Source organism: Podarcis raffonei, chromosome 2, assembly GCF_027172205.1.
Source record: "Podarcis raffonei isolate rPodRaf1 chromosome 2, rPodRaf1.pri, whole genome shotgun sequence".
Lineage (NCBI taxonomy): Eukaryota > Metazoa > Chordata > Lepidosauria > Squamata > Lacertidae > Podarcis > Podarcis raffonei.
The window spans coordinates 79,893,167-79,911,115 of record NC_070603.1 but is presented as its reverse complement, the minus strand read 5'-3'; the positions used below and the strand labels follow the sequence as shown (position 1 = coordinate 79,911,115).

Below are 17,949 nucleotides of genomic sequence, written 5' to 3'. Positions count from 1 at the left end.
AGTGCACATACATTTTCAGTGCTTGTAAAATTTAAAAGGCAATCATGCAGATTTGTGTATGGCAATATAACTAACCGTAGTATAACAGAATAAACAAACTGAATGTGATCTGATCAGGGCTTCACTGCTCTGTCAATACGTATTGATAGATGCTTACTACCATGCTAAGGTCCTTGTCTTAACTTTGTGCATAAGTTAGCACAAAGAATATGTTCATTTCATGATGTTCCTATTTGCCATTAATCCAGAGTATGGCTTAGAAGAAGTTAACACAACACAGTCATATTCATGTGACAGTCGGCTGTCCTTTAGGTACCCACAACCCCAGCTGCTTAAGTCTTTAAAAATAAAACTCATTACTTTTGACATGTACCTTGAAAGAAACTAGAAGCCCCTGCAAATCTTTAAATGCTGGCAATGTTAAACCTGCTCCATAGGTCTCAGTTACTTACCTGGCCATCATTGAACTAGTCAACGTTTCTGAATACTCCATGTTAGTTACCTCTGCAGTAGCACTGCCCCAACAAAGATAAATGTAAAAAAATCAGGTTCTCTCAAGAACTCCTTCACTGGGGACATCAACTAAAAATATGCTTTTCCCTTCTGTGACCTCGCAAAGAAAGGACTGAAAAGACACACACACATAAAGGCTGTGTACACATTCTGCCTTTAAAACTCATTCTTTCCCTCAAAGAATTCAGGGCAATGTTGTTTTTTAAGGGTCCTGGAAATTGTAACTCTGTAAGGAATAAGCTACAACTTCCAGAATTCTTTGAGGGAAAGAATGTGCTTAAAAGGTAGAATGTGTACACAGTCATTATGTGTGTGTCTTCTCAACCTTTTGTTTTTTAAAAAAGGAAAATTAACTTTTGAAATTACATAAAATGTAATTTATCTTTTTTTGCAAATCAACTCTTTGCTGTCATTTAAAGTTGGCATATATCTTTCTCTTTTTCAAATAATTCTCCAGCATTTTTCTCCACACTTCTTCCTCTGCTTTCCTGGCTGAGCTGACTTGAGCGAGTAGAACATTTTCACTAGAGATGTTAAGGAATCCCTTCTCACTGTGTTCTTTATAACCCACATGTGAGCTCAGAGAAAATTGAAAACCATACTTCATTCATCCACATAGCACTGCAGAATACCCACATGGCAATACAAAATACAGTTGCTTAAGTTAACTTGCTGCATTCAGTTTTCTCTGACAAGTTGACATTCATTTCTTCCCCCAAAAGCACCAAGAAAATACTTTCAAGAAAAAGTAATTATAACCGCAGAATTGAATAATGTACATCTATTCTCAAAGGCAAAAACTAGACTTGGTACTGTTCAGGTAGATAACTTTTTTCTATTTTTAAAAAAACTAATGTTTTAAAAGACAGACCACTGTACTGGGAAAAACACCACAACATGCAGCGTCTCTGTTCCTCAGGCAGCAAGAAGTTCCTGGGGCAATGCTTACCCTGACTTGCTTTCCTTTGAAATGGAGATCAATGGAGACATAGGAGTTTATGTGCAAATATACAAGTTGAGCAAAGGCGGAGACAGACAGCAAAGCACTTGTCTATAGCAACAGATCCCCCAAAGAGGGAGCTGTAGAAGTTACTTTTCAGAACTCAAAACTGGACATTCTTCATTAGATTACATTATTCTTGGAGTGGGGGTGGGGGGGAGAGAGTTACCTGACTCCATCAGAACCCTCAAGGAAGATAAGACAGGTCAGCTATTCAGGGCCATTAGCCAAGTCATTTGCCTGAAAAAGGATGCAGCTGGCACACCTGGCCTCTGACTCCTGAGGATGTTAAGCCCTGTTAAAACTCTGCTGTCCAAACCCCCAAATTTAACACCAAGACATACAAATAGAGGATTGCCAAACTATTGAAGTTTTTTTAAAAAACCCAAAGAACCTATCCTTCAGCAGACTCCAGTAGAACTTTATACATTTTGCTATCTATAGAGATTTTGCTATCTATAGAGTAATGACGAAATTATGTGCTTATGTGAGAAGATACTGTAAGCTTTAAAAAAAAAGTTTGGGAGTAAGTTATTCTTATAAACAGGTCACATTCTGTATTTTACACAGTAGTGTATCATACGGTCTTCTGTTTCCTGGTATGCAATAAAAAGGACTTGTGGAAATTGGATTTTCTCGATTCTTATCAAGAAGCTCAGTTAAGTTGGAACTTTGTGCTTGCTCCAAGGTGTGGGAGATGATATAGATAGATGATAGATAGATAGATAGATAGATAGATAGATAGATAGATATCCTCTGCTCACCAAGAAGGTGGTGTCCACACAGTGGAAGCAGCATGGTTATTTATTATTGCTTAATTCCACAACAAGCAAGGTAATATGTACATTTTGCAAGGCCAACTGGACTCAGTTGTAGCCAGCTCCTGGGACCCCTGAAATCTTGCACCTTACAAGCATTGGCAGAGCTATTAATTTGGGGATCTTTACTGGAGACAGTTGCATGCTTGATCACAACCGGTTGTACCTAAGTCCTACTCAGGCAGACCAAATAAAACTCCTGAACCTGAATTGGCCTAGGGCTTGCCTATCAGAAAGTCAGCAGTTCGAATCCCCGCAACGGGGTGAGCTTTCGTTGCTCAGTCCCTGCTCCTGCCAACCTAGCAATTCAAAAGCATGTCAAAGTGCAAGTAGATAAATAGGCAGGAAGGTAAACGGCGTTTCCGTGCGCTGCTCTGGTTCGCCAGAAGTGGCTTAGTCATGCTGGCCACATGACCCAGAAGCTATACACCGGCTCCCTCGGCCAGTAAAGCGAGATGAGCGCTGCAACCCCAGAGTCATCCGCGACTGGACCTAACGGTTAGTGGTCCTTTTCCCTTTCCCTTTATTAACTTCATAGGTCTACTCTAAGTAGCATTAGAAGGGTCTCTGCATACAGCCCACAAGCTCATAACACTACCTTAATTTGCTCCTATCCCTTCTGAAAGGGCAATGCAACCAGCTGTTATTTCAAAACAAAATGAGTGCTTTTCTTGCTTTACATTTTCCAAGTTTGTTTTTCAGTGAATGAAGTTAAAACTTTACCATGAACCTAACTGTTTCTTTGGAAATCCCATTTGTGTGAGAGTTTTTAAACCTATATTCTCTCTCCCCCCCCCCGCCTTTTCTTTTTTAACCTACAGAATGTACCTGCTGCTGAAGTCAGGTTGTTTATTTTGGAAAACATCATTCTGAATCCAGCTTATGATATCTACCTACTTGTAGGAATGTCAGTGCAATATAAAGTTCAGAAAATAAGACAGGGGAAGATTACAGGTTTGTCTTTTTGTTTTTTCAAATGTTGATATTTTGTATTCAGCCATTCTCTGAGAAAGACTGGAATGCAGATATACCTGACAGAAATGATTACCACCTTTTATGTGTATCTATAGACCTGTACATATCCTCATTTAAGTCAAGAAGGGTGAAACGGAGACTGTGAGTTGCAGTTCACTGAGCCAAATTTTGACGCGTCATTTTAATATGCCATCTGGCAGACATTTCCTCCAAACTCTTGTGACAGGAAGGAAGGTTTCAGTTAGGCTACATCATATCAACCTGAGTGTATTCCTACAAACACTATCCTCTGTGTGTGTCTATACAAAAGAACTCTCAGTAGTAGTATATGGATTTATACTTTTATCTGTTGCGCAAACCAGTTTTAGAGAGTATAAGGTATTTCCTTCACTTGATTTGAGTTGCTGCTTCAATCCATTTTTCTTTTTATTTATCATAACAAATTTATTGATGACTCGATATTTTACACTGACAGGACTCCAAGGGTGACACCTTTATGCTCTCATTATTTCTTGTGTCTTCTTCCTATATGTACAGAATTAATAATGCCTTCTGATCAGTATGAACTGCAGCTTCAGAACAAAACACTCAGCCCTGGGGGAGATCCAGCCTGGGCTGTTGCCAAGTTGGATCAGGCAACATCCAGAGTTACTGCATTGCAGCGGGGACAGACGAACGTTGTACTTTGCCACAAAAATATCCTTTTTGAATAGCGTCCTACTTGTTAGCCTTGAAGCTTGATGAAATTATAGATTTTGGCTCATGCAGCAGTTGGAGAACTAGCCACTATGACCTAGTTCGCATGTCGCGCTGGGTCAAACCTTGGATTAGCACAAATGCTGGAACAATCAGGCTCCCAGATAGAAGCTCACAGCTGTGTCATGATGAACTAATTTAAGTTTTGGCTTAGCATGTGGTCTGAACCAAGGTTTGTGGCTAAGCAGTTTCCAGACTAACCACAAACTATAACCAAGGTTAGTTCAATGTGGTGCCTTTCATAGTTCTAGTTACAGGTATCTGTAGAAGAAGAAGTATCTGAAGAAGTGTGCATGCACACAAAAGTTCATACCAATAACAAACTTAGTTGGTCTCTAAGGTGCTACTGGAAGGATTTTTTAAATTTTGTTTTGTCAAGGTTAGTTCAAACATTGGCTTAGCTCAGTACTTACAGCAGCATTGGGAATACATAGGGGGGTATCTTGTGCTTCTGTACAGTTGTGGCAGCTGCAGCTGCAATGGCCTAGAACAATTTAAAAACATGGTAACTGAAACGGAAGCTGTGTGATCTAGACTTTGGGAGGGGGTCATGCATTGGTTGCTTCAAGACTGGATTACTGCACTGCATTCTGTGTGGGACGTTCCTTGCACTTGATTTGGGTGCTGCAGTTGCAGAATTCTGCAGCACCATTGCTGTCAGAAGTGAGACCCTGATTTGATACTGGGCCAAGTTCAAGTTGTTTCTGTTATTATATAAAGCCTTTAACAGCTTGGGACCAGTTTACTTGTGAGATTTCCTTTCTCTGTATATGCCTTCTGGACTGCTTCAACCTGCAAAACTGGCACTGTTACAGGTGGCATGTAATACTCCTTCTGCACTTGTAAGAAATTGATATTTTAATGTGGCAGCATTTCACTTTGGAATTTCTTGCCTGTTGACATCAGGCAGGTGCCTTCACTATACTCTTTTCGGCACCTGCTAAATCCATTTTTGTTTAGGCAAGCCTATCCAGAAATGCAGAACGTTGACATATGCTTATCATTGATTATTATTTTTGAAGGTTTTAAAAAGTAGCATGTTTAGTGATGATTGTATTTGTTTTATTACAATCAAGTGATATATAAACCTTGCAAAATAAATAAATCTTTTTCTACAGTGGTTAGGCAAAATGCAACATAGTGTATGGAACCATTCAATCTTAAGTTGTTGCAAGTTGAGTATCACAGTTCCCTCTCTGTTTGGTGTTTGTCTGCCTTAATTGCCATACAATGAAGTGTAGTTCTACCTCCAGGAAATGCAGTTCATCTTGTGCCAAACATAAATATAATTATAAAAGGTATTAGTTTGATTCAGGTGGAACAGGAAACCATGATTCTCACTACAGGAGGAAGGCATGTAAAATGTCAGGCTTTTGCACTCACCCCTCCCACTATGGCAGCTGTGAGAAGCATCTACTTACACTTTTGTCCATACTAGTCTGCTGCATCCAGACTCCAGGAACTGTTTATTAAAACTCTTGTTAGGAAGATTATGTGAGTATCAAGTCACCGGCTGCATTAACATATAATGCTAAACCATAGTTTACAGGCATCCCCAACCTTTGGCCCTCCAGATGTTTTGGCCTACAACTCCCATCATGCCTAGCTAACAGGACCAGGGTCAGGGATGATGGGAATTGTTGTCCAAAACATCTGGAGGGCTGAAGGTTGGGGATGCCTGGATTAATACTATGTGCATGTGCTATAGTGAGCTCATTTAAAGCACACAGAATGATTGAATTGCAGAGTTGGAAGCAACCCCAAGGGTCATCTAGTCCAACCCCCTGCAATGCAAGAATCTTTTTGCCCAACATGGGGCTCGAACCCATGACCATGACATTAAGAGTTTCATGTTCTACCAACTGAGCTATCCCATGAACTCCCTCTTCCTTCTCCTTGTCCTGTGCAGCCAGGAGGATTTCATTGAAGATTAGTTTCATTTTTATGAAGGGCAGCATATCATGTTCTATGCAGTGCTTTTTTCCTAAAAAAAAATGTTTAGGGGTACTCTCATTTTGACTCAAGAAAATCACTATTTTATAGTACAAATCAGTCGAAATAAATACAGTAAATCAGGGGAAATAAATACAGTAAATGGACAAAAGGCCACCATTGTAGCAATGGAACTGACGATTCACTGTGCTAGAGAACAAACTAAAAAAAATTAAATTTCTTCTCCTGTTAGATTCACAAAATGTTTAGGGGTATGCGAACCCATGCGTTCCCCCAGAAAAAAGCACTGGTTCTATGAACTAGGAAACTGGTAAATTGCAAAGCAAACTAACTTCAGGCTATGGGTTATGAAGCTGACTTGTTTATCTAATAAGAGTTTGACCCAGGAATCTGAGTTTACAACAAGGCATGGGTAGGCAGACTAAAGCCCGGGGGCCGGATCCGGCCTGATTGCCTTCTAGATCTGGGCCATGGACAGTTCGGGAATTGCTGCGTGGATCTGATTCTGATCGTTCAGGCTGCACCATTCTCCCCCCCCCCACATACACCACAGCAGCACCTCCTCCCTCCCTCCTTCTGGCTTCTCCCCGCCCTGCCTAGAGGAGGAAGGGGGCTGGGCTTTGTTGGTGCCAGCCGCTCTCGAGAGCCCTTTCGCACACCGCTCATCATTCCTCCGCCACCCCCACCAGCCCCTGCAACTCACAAGACACAGGAGCCACACAAATGGCCGCCATTTAAAGCAGCCTCACTCCGGAGCCCTTTTGCATGCCGCTCATCGTCCCTCGTTCATTCCCCCCCCCCAATATAGTCTGGCCCCCCACAAGGTCTGAGGGACAGTGGACCGGCCCCCTGCCAACCCCTGCAACAAGGCAACAAAGTGAAACTAAACTTCAACTAAGTATTTTGCATGGCTTCCTGGGAGGAAGTGGGATTCCTGAGCCCGATGCTTTGTTTAGGCTCACTGCAGCTCATGCATGCAGCATTAGATCACAGTGTAGTGTCATATGCAAACATAGCCCACTGTGTTCTTTATGATGCGTTATTCTCCTCTTTAGTTTTAGTTAAAGAAGAAATTGCTTGTAACTTACTGTATCTCTTGACCTTGACCAGTTTCCAAGCATTTCTATGAAAGGTGCTTCCAAATTGCCAAATGGCACCATTTATGTTGTAGACCCTGGATACTTAGGTGAGTACTAGATGTTCAATCAAATGAATCTGTCAGTTTTGTCTTGTTAACTTTGGGGGGAAATAAATAATTTCTTTCTTCCAGCTATAATAACTTAATGTGTCCATTTATATTACAGTATGTTGATGTGTTTTTAATATAATTCATATCTGTGGGTGACTGGTGGGTGGCCTTTAAATTTGCATGGCCATAATTACAGCCTACTAGTTCAAATTTTCAAATATCTCATTTTCATTAGATTTGCAAATGTGTAGAATGGTTAAACATTGTGCTTATCATATGCAAAGCCATGAGCTTACGTGCCTCTTATTAATCTGTGGTTCCAAGCCCTTTCTCAAATGTCCTTTCCCTGTTTCCAAGCATTTTCTCTGGGCCACGGAAAGTACTCTTGCCTATTATCGTTGCTTGAAGCTCTTATGTTTCTAGCTATAATACACACACACACACACACGACAGAGAGATAGAGAGATAGATAGATTACAGTTACAGGGAACCAGGCAGAGGGCCTTCTCAGTAGTGGCACCCACCCTGTGGAACGCTCTCCCACCAGATGTCAAAGAGAACAACAACTACCAGACTTTTAGACGACATCTGAAGGCAGGCCTGTTTAGGGAAGTTTTTAAAGTTTAATAAGTTATTGTATTTTAGTGTTCTGTTGGAAGCTGCCCACAGTGGCTGGGGAAACCTAGCCAGATAGGCGGGGTATAAATAAATACATTATTATTATTATTATTATTATTATTATTATTTATTATTGATAGATAGTTGCAGATCAGGGAACCCTTTGGGACCTACAAGTAAAGTAATAAATATTTACTTAATTATTTTTCTACAGTCACAGAATGTGATTGTTGCTTAATTTTTATTGTGTCAAACTCTAATGCCCTGGCTGAATATTAGAAGCCTCTTATCAACAAAATAAGAGTATTTTATTGAAAATATGATTCTGATAACCCTTTATCAAATATGTATTTCTGTACAGTATGATTTTCATTGCTTTTCTACTTTATAGGATTTTCAATTTATCCTGCTGATAGGTGGGTCTTGGAAACAGAGAGGCTCTATGAAATCACTGTTGATGTGTATGATAAATCAAGTAATAAGGTGCACTTATCAGATGTAAGTGAAATATGGGCATACATTTTCTCTTAAATGTGTTTGTGTGTGTGTATTCTTATTCAGGTGTTTAATATTTATGGAGAAATGAGCTCACTTCAGCCCAGTATGTGATGAGTGAGCAGCTTCAGCTTGAAGGAGGTCATTTCTGTATACATAGGGTTTTCTCTATGGCAACTCAAGAATAGTCCTTTTCTGTGTTGGCTCCCTATTTATGGAGTGCTGTCCCCAGGGAGGCTCACCTGGTGCCTTCATTACATATCTTTAGGCATCAGGCAAAAAGGTTTCTCTTCAGCCAGCTGTTTGGCTGATTAACATTCCCAAAGTGTTGGGATGTTTTTGGTTTGTTTTTGTTTTGTATTGTATTTTCTATTCTCAGTTTGTATTTTTATGTTACTAACCACCCGGGGATCTTTGGATGGAGGGCTGTATACAAATTATTATTATTATTATTATTGGTTACCTTCAAGCTGATAGTGATCATGTATCACCTAAGGGGAGCATGAGTGGCTGGCATGCACATAGGCCTTGAGGGATAGGGCTAGCCCCATATATTCCCATTGACTCCTTCACATATTTGGTGCCCTCAGTACCCATGGGTACAGAATTCTGGAATCTGGCTATTGTCTAATGATATTTTAAGAAATTGCGGGATTTTGCTACCAGTTTAAATTAGGACTGAGGGAATGGTCTTCACTCTGGTGACTGAAAGGAGCAAAAAATGTTTTGAGCCTGCTGTCTCTTTTTTATCAAGTCAGGTTGCCATATTGTTTTACTTAGCCCTATTTGCACGTCGAGGTCGCCAGGCCACCCCTAAATAATTCACAATTCACACATAATTTTTGTTTAAGGTTTTTGGCATAATTTTGGCCACAGCTTTATTAAAATACATAAATGTGAGTGGTTGATTAGGCATTGGTTCTGACTATCTGTCCCCCACCCCGGGACAGAACTGACTTCTGGATTCCAGTGAAAGCCAGTAAGGGAAAACAATATTGGGGCGAGCATGGGGCCGGGTACCAGACCTTCACCCCTCCCCACATGCTCCCGGGGGCTTGTGCGGCCCACCCCCATTCAGGGCTATGGACGAAACAATGGCAAGCCCCTAGATTCCTTTAACGGAATTCCCATGCAGCAGCAGCATTGGAGGGGCAGGCACCGCCAATCCATACCCCTCCACCAATCAATTTTTTAACCAATGCCTAACCGCAGCCTTACAAGTTGTGACGATTTGCTACGCGGTAGGCAAAAACCAAATGGCACCAGCCAATCAGCCAAATGGACAAAATTCCTAACAGGCCCCTGCCCCAAAAGCAGACGACCCCATGACAGGCATAGCAAGGTCAACGCAAATAGCCCTAAATTAGGGAGGGTGGGCGGGTGATCCGATGCACGCAGCAAAAGTGCCCAGTCAGTGCTGCGTGCCTTGCTTTATAACCTTTAGTCCATCCCCCTAAATGACAACACCAAAATTTGCCCAGTAACCCAACCGCCCAATCACTACGGATGGTCTTCCATACTGACCCGCCCAGCAACAGAGGGGTGGCTTGTCAGTCCCCACCGCAACCCGTGCTCTCTATGAAAGAGAACACGCTTTCTGTATCTCTGAAAGCAGGCTGGCATGCTTAGATTAAGTCAGTTAGCTTTACCTGTATATGCCTGCCTACTATTAAAACACTAGAGCAGGGCAAGTAAAGCACCAAATATGAGTAGTAACATATGAAAAGATTGGGTGGTTGGAACCATAACCAACATTAGACAAACAACTCGGAGCGGACTCATAGAGGTTAATGGCGAGGGCTAACTTAGGTCTCTTAATTTCATTGAGTCTACTCGTGAGTAGAATTTAGCTGAGTAGAACAAAATTGGAAATACCATTTATTGGTTTGGATCTGGAAATTTCTTGCATAAGCAGAAAAACTCTTCAATTTTCACAAGATAACCCTGCTAAATTGCTCTTATTTCCCTGTCCTGCAGCTGCTGTCACTTCCCTTGCCCCAGCCCACAGCATTGCCAGAGATCCCCAGGATTGTGCAGAGGGCACAGTGAACTATAGTCAGCCGAAGGTGTTAGGAAAGCCTTGCTTTGTGAATGAAGTTCAGCTCAATCTTTCCTAGATCTATTATAGTACTTCTGTGTCATATATTCATTTGTGTTTTATTCAGAGTACAGCCTCTTATGTCCAAGTAACTCATCCTTTTTAAATTTCAGAATCTCAGAATTGATATTTCCTGGCCAAAAGCATACTTCAAGGTTCTTCAGTCCTCTCCAAATGGTTCATATCATCATGTGAAAGCGATAAAGGAGGGACACACCATTATAAGTGCTTCTTTAACATCTGTTGTAGATCAGGTATGTCTGTTGAAAGAGGAACATTTTGTCTTGCATTTGTTTAAAGCTGAAGCCTTGAACCTGAAGGGTATCTTAAGAGCAAATATGATACATTGAAGTTCAACAAAGTCAAGGGGGAGTGGGAATTAACTTGTTTTAATAGAAACGGAGGACTCCTTACAACTATAAGCACATCTATTTGAAAATAAGTTCCATTGATTTCAGTAGAATTTCATTTCAAGTAATTGTCTTCACAATCGCAAACTGACTACATATCCCTAAATACATTAATTTGAAGCAACTCAGTTGGACATTTTTGATCACTGGGGCTTTTTTCTAAGTAGTGTATTCAAGCAGTAAAGCTTTTTCTGAACTGTACTGTTTCATGCTATAGATATGAGTTGCTCAGCCATGATGAAAAAGCCCACTGTATACTAAAGAAAATAATGTGTTTGGGAGCAGACTAGGTTGCCTCTATTTGTTAACCTGACTCTTTTATATATGCTTGAAGTTAAGGGCTTTCCCTCTCCTACAGGGAGCATTCAAACATCCTAGGCAGGACAGTCCGGTAAAACCTTTACCAAACAATTAAGTGGAATGTTTCAATTGGGCTTCAATAATTTCCAAAACATGAGGATAAGCTGTAGAGCTAACTTCCTATAGACTGGCCCCAATTTGCAAGTTTTGTAGCCCTTCCTGTGTCTTTTTGATTACTGAAGACAAATGGGGTAGGAAGGAACAGTCCTTCCTACTGTTGTTATATATATAACAATTTAAAATACTCATTTTCCATCCTTACTATATCAATGACTTCGCTTCTTCTCTTTCCATGGTTCATTTTACATATCATAAATCCCTGCATATTTTACAAAAATTATACCATTCAGTATTCCATTATTGCATCCATCAAAACTTGTTTACACTGTTGGATTTATCTTAATGCTGCCAGCGTTTTCAGCTGTATACAATTATTTCCCATATATTCAATAAACGTTTTCCAGTCTTTTTTAAACATATGTTCTTCTTGTTCTCTTATTCTATATGTTAAGTCTGCAGGTTGTACATATTTTGTCAATTTAAGTTGCCATTCTTCTTTAGTTGGGACATCGCTCATTTTCCATTTTGGGGCTAACAAAACACGGGCTGCAGTGGTAGCATACATAGATAACCTTTTCTGACACCTGGGAATATCAGTCTGAATTATCCCCAACAGAAAGGACTCTGGTTTGGGGGGGGTACCTTTAATCATTTTTTTTCAATAGTGTTGACAATGATTTCTTAACAATCTGGTCCCTGTTGGTCCTGAAGCTGCTGTAGAGGCAAGAGGCTTTTGAAGTTGCTCATAGAATGAGGGAGGCCTGGCAAGTTTCTTCAGTGTTCAGTTATATGCTTCGCTGGCACCAAGGAAAGGGCAGGGCTGTGAGGTTTTCTTCATACCTAGCCAACATGGGTATCAAAAGGAAATGTTATAATAATATACGGTAATTAAATCTGCAACATTCCTATAGACCACTGGTGACTGAGTCCCTGCTATCAGTCTGGATGTGCAAAGTACCCCAAGGATATAACACCATGCCAAAGTTTTGAGTGCCCCCATAACCAACACCATTGATTCCAGAATATCTTGTTAGCAACCTCCCACAGGAAATAAAGCAATGCTTCAGTGACTAATGAGAAGTTGCTGCTCAAGGCTGCAGATCTTGGCAGCCCTGGATAGTTGCAAGCTGATTTACTTGGGATAATTGTCTAGGGAATTGTTTCTTGACTTAGAATGTAATTGCCGGTATGGAGTTCAGAAAAACCCATTAATGGGAACAGATAAACAGCTTCTATTTTGAAATATACTTCTTTCTGGTTTAAAGTTTAGTGGATGTGGTCTTATCCAAGCGTGGAAAGTGATGCATAGTTTAATAAGGAGACTGACTTACTTTATAATGCTGTTGTAAGGATTACAACTAGGTTACATACGTGAATTTAAAAGTGCTATTAAAGTGTTTATACTAATGTAGTAGTAGTAGTAGTAGTAGTAGTAGTAGTAGTAGTAGTAGGAAATACTAAGTGGTTTTTTTCAGAATTAACATTATTGTGAGCAACGTGTCTTTGGTTAACAATAGTAATTATTATATACTGTAGATTAGCCATTGCTTTTTGGGGTAACTGTAGAGCATATCCAACTGAGTTACTTAGAGTAGACCCAATGAAATCAATGGATGCAAGATTCATTAATTTCACTGAATCCACTCTGAATATAACTAAAGTTTTGATATTGGAAACAACCTTATGATCCTAACATTACTTGCTTGGAGTTGAAATGAAGCCCCCAGAATGTAGTAAGGCCTTTGGACCAGAACCCATATCTTCAGGTTCTCAATATCATACATTTCTAATGCATATATGTTGACAAAAATGTGCTCTGCAACACAAATTAGAAGGCCACTCTCTGTATCAGCTTCTTGGCCCATGTATGTATTTTTATTACTACTATTAAAAGACACTACAACACCTTTCAGTAATATTCTCGGGACAACTATAGATTAAAACAGTAAAACAGCTTATCAAAATAGTAATCAGCACACAGCCTTTAAAGGGGGAAAATAAAGAGGTCTTTGCCTGGTGCTGAAAGCAGATTAAATTGAGTGCCAGCTGAGATGGCCACCTATGTAACTTCAGAGACAGGAAGACATGGAGAAGTGCCTCCAGTGTATGTGATGATGCAGAAGTTCATGAACATGTCAGAGATGAAATAAGCATCCCTAAGTTCCCACCGGCATTTCATCTTTTTAAGATTCAGACAGACTTTGTCAAATAAACAAAGTTTAATTAGTGCATAATTTATTTTAATAGGATGGAGGTGTTCACACACTACCTGTTCCTGTACAGAATCAGCAAGAAGTAGACATTTATGTTCCCATTGCTCTATCACCAAGCATTTTGACGTTTCCATGGCAGCCGAAAGCTGGAGCCTATCAGTACACAATAAAGGTAAGTGCTGAAAGCCATCTAAATGCAGAAAACAGTCCGCCTCGCTATTGGGTACTTGATGACTCTACTGTACGTTATTAACTTTTGAGGCTGCAACCCTCTTTCTATTAGAAAATGGAATTTCGTTACTCTTCTGCTGCAATTTGACACCTGCTGCTTCCAGAACTGCATTTTGTTTTATGGCACACTCTTATGATTAAGGAGCCTTCCTTTTAAAGTAGGTATGATTGCAGAACATAACCTGTGGTGGTAGAAAATAACAAATGGAAAACAAATAAAAATTCTTATGGTTTGTGGCAGGTAGGTTCCATAAGTTAGGGGCTTTGTTGACTGCTGAGAAGATAGCCAGAGCAGCACTCGCACCGACATACTTCACTTCCTCTGTTTCATCCACCATTGCAATAACATTGCTGTTGGGAGACAAAGGCCACGGCTTTATTTATAGTAGATCTTCCAACCATGACTCTTCTTCTGCACTTTTCATGCTTTCTCAGTTTCCAGCGAATAAGGTTAACCAGAAGCATCTTTTCTTTGAACTTTCCTGGGAAAAACAAATTCTGTTACGCAAGCTTTTTTTTGGTTTTGTTTACAGGTAACTCATTTAAGGGTGTCAGAGCTCTTCAGATCTCTTACAAAGATTTTCGTCCTCTTTGTATGAGAAATGGTTTAACTTGAAAAGAGGCATCTATGTGAAGCACACTTTAGGAATAAATGCCAAGCTGTGTGAGTTTCTGACATGTAAAAATACAGAAGTCTTAGTTAAGCAATCTGATTTGAGAGAATGAAATTTAAGTTATGGGGGTGAATCTAGATTTTTGCTTCCGCAGGTAGGAGCATCTGTTGAACAGAACTCTACTCAATGGATGCTCCTGCTGGTGTGCGTGCGTGGTTTGTGCTTCTGTTAATTCAACCCCCTCCACTCCGAATGTGAGAGGTGATGCAGTGGGAACAGAATGTATTAGAACCCAATCCAACTCCAGAAGGGTATGGGAGATGTGTGGTGGTGATCATCCCCTATTTAGAAATGTTTGATTATTTGGGCAGTTTGACCTGTGAAAGTGAAATTATTTCCCGGGATTTTTAAATTTGTGTTTCTGCTTGGAATAATTCTAAACAAATTATTTATGATAATTTGAGAAACTCTCCTGCATGTGCAACCTCTCTGCATGTGGAGAGTAATCTGACCAGTGGAGAAGATGAGTGGGAAGGAATTCTGCATGTGGAAGAGTGTGGGTAATTTACACTGCCCTTATTGGGTTTTCTTTCCTCGTTGCCAGAATTTATAATGCATATCAGACTGCTATTGACGATATTCTACTTATGGCAGTGGGTTTTTTATAGAGCTGAAACAGATGGTATACATCTCTGATATGCATAGCATACAGAGCTATCCCGTTGCTTGATCTGTGAGGTCATACATCTCTCCATAGTTTACACGCTATAAAAACAGAGTACTGTAAATGCATCTTCTTGTTCAAGCCACAAACACAAAATGAAGATAAATGTGTGAAGATTTACCTAGCAGTTTTGATTTTAGGAAAGGACTTAGGGCTGATGACATGCATTTTACAGCTACTGAGTCCTTTGAAAGACTAAGGGTGTTGCAGGCCAAAGTATTCAGACCTTTGCATGAAGCATAGTGAAAACTGGCGCTCTTCATTGTTGTCAACGGCTGACTTCTGATGAATTTCGGAAGCAATGTATATACACAGCTAACCTCCCCTTAAGACTAAAAATAAAGACATGATGACAGCAAGAAATCAATTTTCTGTGCCCCCTTTTGCCATTAATTCTTTTCAGAAATTCCCATTGGTAGAAAAACACTTTCAGCAGTACACAGGTTAGCTGCACTGAGACTTGAAATCATTCAGTTGGCTGTCTCCGGCTTTCAGTAAAATGGAATTAATCGGAGTTCTTAAGAACGCAGCAATGCTATATGCTGGGCCTCTTGTGTGCTGACTTGTGAAATGATATGCTGACTACTGGCACTATTAATCACTGAGGTATCTCTCGGTATCAAAAATTTTGCCGGCGATAGAGAACCAGAGGGAGAGAGGTGTCTGTGGCCATTATAACTATGAATGAAACATCTTTGTGTAAGGAAATAAGAGATTAAAATGCAGCAGAGTGTGGATCCCTGATGTTTCTAGTTCAGCGGAAGAGTGTTTCTCTCCATGAATGTCTGGCTAGCAGTTCTAGGCTAGGCTATTCTAATCTATTTGAGTAATTTGCAGAATGGGTAACTTAGAGGTATATATGAGAACAAGTAATAAAATGAATATATTTATTTTTTATGTTTTTTCATTTACCGTCTAGGCTCATGGTGGAAGTGGTAATTTTTCTTGGTCCTCATCTAACCAAAACATTGCTACAGTAACAGTCAAGGGAGTAATGACCACTGGAAATGAAATTGGTGTCAGTATTATACGTGCCAGTGACGTTCAGAATTCATTGCATTACGGGGAAATGAAGGCAAGTAATACTTATTTTGCTTTTCCTTCCAAGAAGGGTCTTATCAGAATCTGCAGAGAAGGCACACTGTGCTATCAGTCATGAAGCAGAAGAGTTCATGTCTCTTTCTGTGCCTAGGGAATTCTACTTGTGGGGCTTCAGAGCAGACAGGAAATGTTGAACATCCTTTTGCTTCTCTCACAAGAGGGTTTCCCTAGATGAATTATTTATGTTTGTTAAATACTGCAGAAGCAGCTTTTCATACATATGGAGTACGAGACAAGTGGGGAAAACAGGATAAAATGCACAGGATGACTGAGGCATGCCCCCTCTTACTACTGGCTAATTTTCTTATTTTTAAAGAAAACTCTAGCACTTGGAAATTTAGGGAAGTTAAACAGGAAAAAGGTTTCATTTTACAACAAAACTGGTAAAACAAAAGATGTGCCAGGAGGTAGAATCATTTCAAGAAATTGTTAACTAATGTTTATATAACAATTCAGTGGATGCTATGGATTTCTAAACAAGATGGCAAATACATACCATATTTTAATTCCTTAAACTACCTGCATAAGTTTTGCAGCTGAGGTCTTAATCCTTGAGGTGGTACTTTGTCAGTTTCCCCGTCTTCTATTAATCTCGTTCCTGAGGCTCTTCTACTAGTATAGCAGACCAAGGGATCACCACACCCCTCCTAATGGGTTTGGAATTATTCCTCTCTCTTTCCGGAAGATCTGTTTCCTTTTTCCTGAAATGAGACCAAAGGAGAGTGTTTCCTCACAACTCTACTTCTCCTTTTTCAAATTCAGCTTCCCAGTTCTCACTTCTCTGTATACTCTTAAAAGACAATAGTCACTATCTTTTAAGTTCAGAGACTTCTTTCTCTGGCTATAGATACTTTCCTCAGGGTGCACTTTACACAAAGCTCAGAGGCTATTCTCCTATCCAGCTGAACACCAACTCCCAGCTGCTTTTCTTTTTCTCTCACAAAGTGCTGTCTCCACTCCCCTCTGGATAGCTGTACCTGCTGCCAACTCTGCAAGCTACACCACTCTGGGGAAATTTCACAGCACTGCATCACTAAATTCTGGTCTACCTGAGCTTTCCGTCACAATGACCAACATTTTAATTTTGGTTCCTTTTTAAATTGCTAAAAGTGAATAATGCTGTCCTTTATCCATTGTCATCTGGCTAAATGCCAACACCCTACAGATGTAGAGAACCGCAGAAAGATTTGAAGACACGTGTTAAAACCTCCACTTCCTACAAACCTTGTAGAAAGATTGGATTGGTGAAATTCAGGTTCCAAGACACAAAATTGACTTACCTGAAATAGTCTTTAGCCAGAAAAGGAAGAAGGAGGCTTCTAAATAAGTTTTCCAAATTATCTGTTCTCCTCCCAAAGTGAAATTGCAAACATTTTAAACTCCTGGAGAGCCAATTTTCAGCTACAATTATATATAATGACTGATCCATAGTTCATGCAGATTTCTGCACACTTACCTGTCAAACAGATGGTTAACCACACTTCTCACCTGTTGTGATTCTGGATTTAATTTCCCCTCTTCCTCCTAGTTTTTCAAATAGATGATTGGCACCATCAGAGCTTACCATATTTAACAACTGTAAAGAGGTGCACATGCAAACCTAATCTAGTATGAATAGGAATACATGCAGAGCCAGGTGCTGAATGTGTTGTATGTTTGGGAGGGGTAAATCTGGGTGATTGTGGACCCAGGCTAGTAAGCAGACAGGAACTAATTAGCAGGTACCAGGCCAATTGTTTCAGTCAAACTGTATAGCCGTAAACCAGAGAGAGAGAAAACTTTATACAGTACAAAGTTCCTAAAATGCTCATTCAAAAATAC

The 17,949-nt window shown here is 40.1% G+C and overlaps 1 protein-coding gene and 1 long non-coding RNA gene across 2 annotated transcripts in view; one reads left to right on the top strand and one right to left on the bottom strand.

Moving 5' to 3' along the window:
• NUP210 (nucleoporin 210) overlaps nucleotides 1–17,949 on the top strand; it is an 86,080-nt gene that overhangs the window by 21,486 nt on the left and 46,645 nt on the right. The window contains exons 6-12 of the mRNA XM_053377714.1: nucleotides 3,153–3,285; nucleotides 3,844–4,002; nucleotides 7,133–7,201; nucleotides 8,214–8,320; nucleotides 10,529–10,669; nucleotides 13,493–13,630; nucleotides 15,947–16,102. Coding sequence (XP_053233689.1) covers nucleotides 3,153–3,285; nucleotides 3,844–4,002; nucleotides 7,133–7,201; nucleotides 8,214–8,320; nucleotides 10,529–10,669; nucleotides 13,493–13,630; nucleotides 15,947–16,102 — 903 coding nt within the window. The remainder of the gene's footprint in view (nucleotides 1–3,152; nucleotides 3,286–3,843; nucleotides 4,003–7,132; nucleotides 7,202–8,213; nucleotides 8,321–10,528; nucleotides 10,670–13,492; nucleotides 13,631–15,946; nucleotides 16,103–17,949) is intronic.
• LOC128408277 (uncharacterized) lies at nucleotides 10,664–16,684 on the bottom strand. Its single transcript, XR_008329017.1, has 4 exons — nucleotides 16,625–16,684; nucleotides 15,940–16,295; nucleotides 13,515–14,171; nucleotides 10,664–12,085 (listed from the first exon to the last, which is right to left on the bottom strand). It is a non-coding gene; the product is annotated as an uncharacterized LOC128408277 (long non-coding RNA).